Source organism: Kryptolebias marmoratus, linkage group LG23 (assembly GCF_001649575.2).
Source record: "Kryptolebias marmoratus isolate JLee-2015 linkage group LG23, ASM164957v2, whole genome shotgun sequence".
Taxonomy (NCBI): Eukaryota; Metazoa; Chordata; class Actinopteri; order Cyprinodontiformes; family Rivulidae; genus Kryptolebias; species Kryptolebias marmoratus.
Genome location: NC_051452.1, coordinates 1,251,781 through 1,257,461, shown reverse-complemented (window position 1 = coordinate 1,257,461; position 5,681 = coordinate 1,251,781). Strand labels below are relative to the sequence as shown.

The 5,681-nt window shown below is 47.1% G+C and overlaps 2 protein-coding genes across 3 annotated transcripts in view; one reads left to right on the top strand and one right to left on the bottom strand.

The window, feature by feature from the left end:
* Positions 1 to 2,408, bottom strand: part of LOC108249474 (gamma-aminobutyric acid receptor subunit beta-3) — a 64,260-nt gene extending 61,852 nt beyond the window's left edge. For both annotated transcript variants that reach the window (XM_017438879.3, XM_017438880.3), the window contains exon 1: positions 2,160 to 2,408. In XM_017438879.3, the coding sequence (XP_017294368.1) occupies positions 2,160 to 2,293 (134 nt within the window). In that variant the 5' untranslated portion in view covers positions 2,294 to 2,408. The remainder of the gene's footprint in view (positions 1 to 2,159) is intronic.
* Positions 1 to 5,665, top strand: part of LOC108249475 (gamma-aminobutyric acid receptor subunit alpha-5) — a gene marked incomplete at its 5' end in the record, with an annotated part of 19,006 nt that extends 13,341 nt beyond the window's left edge. Inside the window, 3 exon segments of the mRNA XM_017438884.2 lie at positions 3,703 to 3,855; positions 4,794 to 5,005; positions 5,322 to 5,665. Of these exon segments, the coding sequence (XP_017294373.2) occupies positions 3,703 to 3,855; positions 4,794 to 5,005; positions 5,322 to 5,621 (665 nt within the window).
* Between the last annotated feature and the right edge of the window lie 16 nt (positions 5,666 to 5,681).

Below are 5,681 nucleotides of genomic sequence, written 5' to 3'. Positions count from 1 at the left end.
GGGGGGGGAGGCTGAAAGGCATCTGTTTAATACTCTTATGTAAAGCGGAACTGTCGACTTCCCGTTAGTTTCTAGTAGAGATGTTATTAAAAGCCCGGATTTCCCTTGGGATTTTTTTTTTTTTCCTTTGGCCGCCGTAGCTGAAAGGCTGCTAAGTTCACTGATTGAAGGACTACAGCTGGCTGATGAAGCCACCCATACTGCTGATTGGTTTGACATTGGTTGGTTGACCAGGGCATCTGGTTAGGACGTCTCCCTGGTGACGTCCCGCCGGGAGGAGGCCCAGAGGAAGACCAAGGACACGCTGGAGGGACTATGTTTCTTGGCTGGCCTGGGAACGCCTTGGGATTCCCCCGGAGGAGCTGGCCCAAGTGGCTGGGGAGAGGGAAGTCTGGGTCTCCCTGCTTAGGCTGCTACCCCTGCGACCCGACCCCGGATAAGCGGAAGAGGATGGATGGATGATTGACCAGGTTGCTTTGGAAACATCTGGAGGACTGTTTCATTTCAGACTGGGGTCTCTTGCCGTGCCCGCCGGCAGCAGGGCTGTCGTATTCAAAACGGCCTTACAAAATCTACAGCAAAGTGTCCCTGAAAGGCTTTCAGCAATCTGAAAAACTCACTTGTTTCAAAACATCTTGAATTGCAACCATCAGTCCGACGAATGTCACAAAGCCGTTTAGTCATTGTTTCAATCCTGCTCGTCTACAAACTTCCTGAGTTGTCCAAAAAATGGGCCTTTGGAGGTGCGCAAACATTACACCCCGAAAGTCAGAATCTCACCGGGCTGCAGCTGTTGGCGACTGGTCGGCGTTCGTCTCCAAAATGTCTGGAAACGATCTCAGTTCCCCCCGACTGAGTGACAGGCGCCGACTGTTCTTGTCACTTTAATTTTTAGCGTTTTGTGCAACGAATTTTTCTCAATTTGTTTCGGGTGTCTTGAACGTCTCGAATCCATTTCAAACCCTTCTCAATTTAGTTTCTTTAAAATCCCTGAGTGGTAGTCTGTATTTTGACACCTGCACATAAGCTGTCCCATTACAGACTCCAAATGTCCAGGTCTAAAAACTACGGCAATGGAACAAAACTACCTTCATTTAAAAAGTGTACTCCAGTAGATTAAATCATAAACATGGCTGCCAAGGTGGGTAGAAAACGGGGTGATGTGAGCAACTAAATAATGTCCACACTCTAGAATACAATTTTGTACACGAAAATGGGCCAGGATTTTCAAAATGAGGCAAAATGCAACTGAAAGTTTGTCCGTTTTCTCCCAATTTTCAATCCCGAACCAGTCTTCAACAGCCCCAGCTCAGTGAGATGTTTTTTTTTTTTAAATCTTGACATTTGTCAGTGTTGTCCTGGTGGATCCAGAGCGTATTCGTTTCTTCGGCTGACGCTGTTAGTTTGTAGTTATCGAACCGCCGTCTGCCGATGTGACAGCCAAAAAAAAACGCCACACAATGTCTGGAAAGGAGATGGTGATTCTGCCTTGGGGACCCATCCGAATCAGCCGATGGGTTTTGAGCTCCCAAGTCTCAGTCCGGTAGTTTTTTTTTTGTCAGTCAATTTTTACTTCCATGCTCTAAGCGGGGGATCGTAACGATCGTTGGCGGCGTTTAAGTCAGACTTCACTTCCTTTAGAAACGCTCATGCCTAATGCTCTCCTCGACTGAAAGAAGTCCAATGAACTCTGGACTTTCGTGAGGTCTTAACGGTCCCATCCTGGCTCCTGGAAAAACAGAAGACAACTCTGCCCGTTTTCTTGGTCCAAATTTGACCCACTTCAACTCTGTCATCTTAAGACTTCTTCCGTTTTCTAAACAATCATTCAAACTGTTTTCTTAAACCTCAAATCGCCTTAACTTTAGACCGTCCTTTATCAATGGACGATAAGAAGCATAGGGGATGAAACTTTGTGTATTTGATCGTGGGCCAGTTGTATTGGCCTTTAAGTAGCACATCTAATTTTAGACAATACGCGTATTTGAGGACATGAAAGACGAGATAAGTCAATTACCTTTACCTTAAATAGCTGACATCTTTAAGGACACAGTTTGTCCTGCTTCAGATAGCAATGCCAGTCCTTAAATAATGGCGTAACCTGGAAAAAAGATAATAGTTCTGGAGAGGTTTTGTGCAAAATTTGGTTTTGAACTCACCAGTTGACCAGCATAGCAGCGTTGTTCCCCGGCAGAAACGGAAGTTCCCCTCGAACGTTGGGAAAAAGCAACAGGATCCACCAGCGGAACATGTTCCTCCTCAAGCCTCGGGCCCTGGTCCTGTAGGGCTCCATGCATCCAGAGCGGGGGTCCGCGGGTTGGCTGGGATGGATCCGGGTCACGGCGCGATGGTCACCGGGGCATCGGAGGACCCAGGCGGCGATCCCGGGGGGTGTCCCGACCTAGGAATTTTTGCAAAAATTAAGAAAATACCCCAACAACCCGACTTTCAGCCAGCTGTCAACTGATCCCTGCGGTACAATTCCAAAAACGCCTTCTTTTTCCTTTGGTTGATCATTATTCCCGAAAATCTTCTGAATGTCACCAACGGAAAACTTTAGGGACGACCCTCCCAGCTACTTCCCCCCTCCATGCCAGCAGAGATCAGCGGTAGTGTCCTCCCTCTGCGTTGCTCCGAGTGTGTGCATCAACAGTTGGAAATCATGGTTTAAGTGTGTGTGTGTGTGTGTGTGGAGTGGGCGGAGCTTCACGGAGGATCCCAGGACAGGAATCCTCTTTTCACCCCCGCCTCTCCCACCCCTCCCCCCCTTTCGCTCCCTCCTCCTCCTCCTCTCACTGAGGGCAGGATGCAGATTGTAGCCAGGGATTAGGGAGGTTCAAAAATCGGATTTTGCCTGGAGAAAGCCTCGCATGTCACTCTGTGTGTGTGTTATTTTTTATTTATTTTATTTTTTATAGTAACCCAGCATCCGCAGTGATAAACAGCAAGGGGATTTCTTTTATTTTTATTTTTTTTAAGATCGCGCCCCACTCCGTTTTGAGCTCTCCCGCGCTTTTTGCCGTCCCCTGAACTCACCTCGGACGTTAAACCTCGCAGTAATTAACTTTCCTCGCGCTCGTTTTTCACTTTAATCGTGGATTTAAAGCCAGTTTAATTCAGCCGTTACTGAATGGGGAAACGTCCTCTTTATCCCCACTCCATTTATTATTTTTCACCGTTCCTCCCCAACCGTTGCCTGTATCACCTAAATAACAGGAACAGGAATCCCAGCATCTCAGTTCCATTGAAGAAAATGGCTAAATTACCAGAAAAATACAGATAAATGTGGATATTTGCACACCCAAAATACTTTATATCGCCTACATTTGTGCGATAAGAGCTCTGTTGTGCATAAAAACCTTCTCTTTGGGTAACCAAGAAAAAGAATATCACAATACAAAAATGGTGCAATCCCAAAACGCTGCATTGCAATAGGTGTTTAACTATGAACACAGTATTTTGCAGCCATATTGACCATGAAAACCACATATTATTCAGAAAAAAACCCATTAATTCTTTATTAAAGTCACTTGGTCATGTATTAACACCACCTAAAATACCTATAAAGGGATGGAAAAGGTCGTAATCTTAATTAAATCAAGATTTAGCACAACCTGCCTGATGAAGTACGACTTCACTGTTTGATGTCAGCTCTTGACGATCCATCCCCCTTTCTCCCTCTCTTTGTGCCCCCCCCCCCAGGACAGTACACGGTAATGATGGCCCACTTCTACCTGAAGAGGAAGATCGGCTACTTTGTCATCCAGACGTACATGCCGTGCTTCATGACCGTGATCCTCTCCCAGGTGTCCTTCTGGCTGAACCGCGAGTCGGTCCCCGCGAGGACCGTGTTCGGTGAGTCGAGCTGGCCGGGACGGGAACGGCTGGAGACCGGTCAGCGACGTGTTTTGGGTGCAAAACTGCGTTCTAGGCCGTGCTTTGAACCCACGTTCCCACCTCGGTAGCCAGTCACAATGTCGTCTGCGTTTTGAGAACCCGTTGCAAACGCTGCTCGCCAACTTCCTTTATGTTTCTTTGTTACCCATCTTAGTGTTTAGGGGTTCTTAACCCACCTGAAGCCCTCAAAACAGAGACAGAGCCAAAGAGAGGCCGAGAAGCCCTTGTAACTTTGGGTCAGTTTGACCCGAAGGCCACGGGACGGTTAAGACGCCTACTTTAAAATGATGTACGATACTCCAATATATGGTATCAATCTGATACCAAGGAAATACAGTCATCCTTTTACATACTTGCCAACATTTGTTTTTGCCATCTTTAGCTCTCTGTTCTCTGCTGGGAGATTGACAGCTGTCAGTGGGCGGGGCTTACGGTACGATGCAGAATAAGTGCTTTCATGAGAGTCATGAGATTTGTCGCTAGTCGCTTTTAAAAAAATGCTAGAGGCATCTGAAAACTCGCTAAATGTAGCGTTAAAGTGACAAAAAGGCAGTGTGCGTGTGTTTTTTTTGCGTGAGAAATACAAAGTGTGGCGTGTGAGGGCCAAATGCGGGACTTTTGGCAAGTATGCTTTTAAGGCACCAAAAGGAAAACAGAGTGTTTTATCAATATGGTAAATCTGAATATGTCTTCATGGCTACTTATTAATAGCATTTTATAACCCAGAAGAAATTTTAAGCAATATTTGTAGGCAGATATTGACAGAATTTCTATTCGATCAAATACCAACTTTGGTATCGGTAATATACCCTTAAGTGATTGGTGGACGATTGCTTCTTCCAGTTTAGTTTGTCGAAACTCATTAAAACTCATCGCGTCCTTGCGTTTTCTCCTAGGTGTGACCACCGTGCTGACTATGACCACGCTCAGCATCAGCGCCAGGAACTCGCTTCCCAAGGTGGCCTACGCCACAGCCATGGACTGGTTCATCGCCGTCTGCTACGCTTTCGTCTTTTCCGCCCTCATCGAGTTCGCCACGGTGAACTACTTCACTAAGAGGAGCTGGGCCTGGGACGGCAAGAAGGCCCTGGAAGCGCAGCACCCCAAGGTAGCCTGCGGCGGCTCGGGGTTGTTATCGGTCGTAACCGCGGCGACTTTCCAGAGCTGTCACTGAAATAATGGTTGTAATCTGTTGTTTTAGCCAAAAACAACTCATATTACCAGAGATACCCCAAGAAAACTGATTGGTTTTGCAGCTGCAGTAAGTCCAAATTTAATTACACAGCAGTTCCCTTTTTTTTTGCAAGAATTGCTCCTCTTCGTCAGAACCACTAATCACCCACGGCAGATTCAAAGACGATGTGTTGTGTAGCCGATAGCCGAGAAAGCTAATCCAGAGTCTGTTGCTCTCCGTCCCGCCGTAGAAACGAGACCCGATGGTGCTGTCCAAGAAGCCGAACAACGTCTGCTCGGCAGGCGTCAACTACACCCCCAACCTCACCAAGGACGTGTCCATCTCCACCATCTCCAACACGACGTCGGTGCAGCTGCGGGCCTCCGAGAGCAAAATGGCGGACCCCAAGAAGACCTACAACAGCGTCAGCAAGATCGACAAGATGTCGCGGATAGTGTTCCCCGTCCTCTTCGGCACCTTCAACCTCGTCTACTGGGCCACGTACCTGAACAGAGAACCGGTGGTGAAAGGAGTCGTCGCATCAACATAATTCACTTTTTTTTTTTTCTTCTTCTTCTTGAGTTTGTGTAAGAGAGGGAAGGGTGGGTGG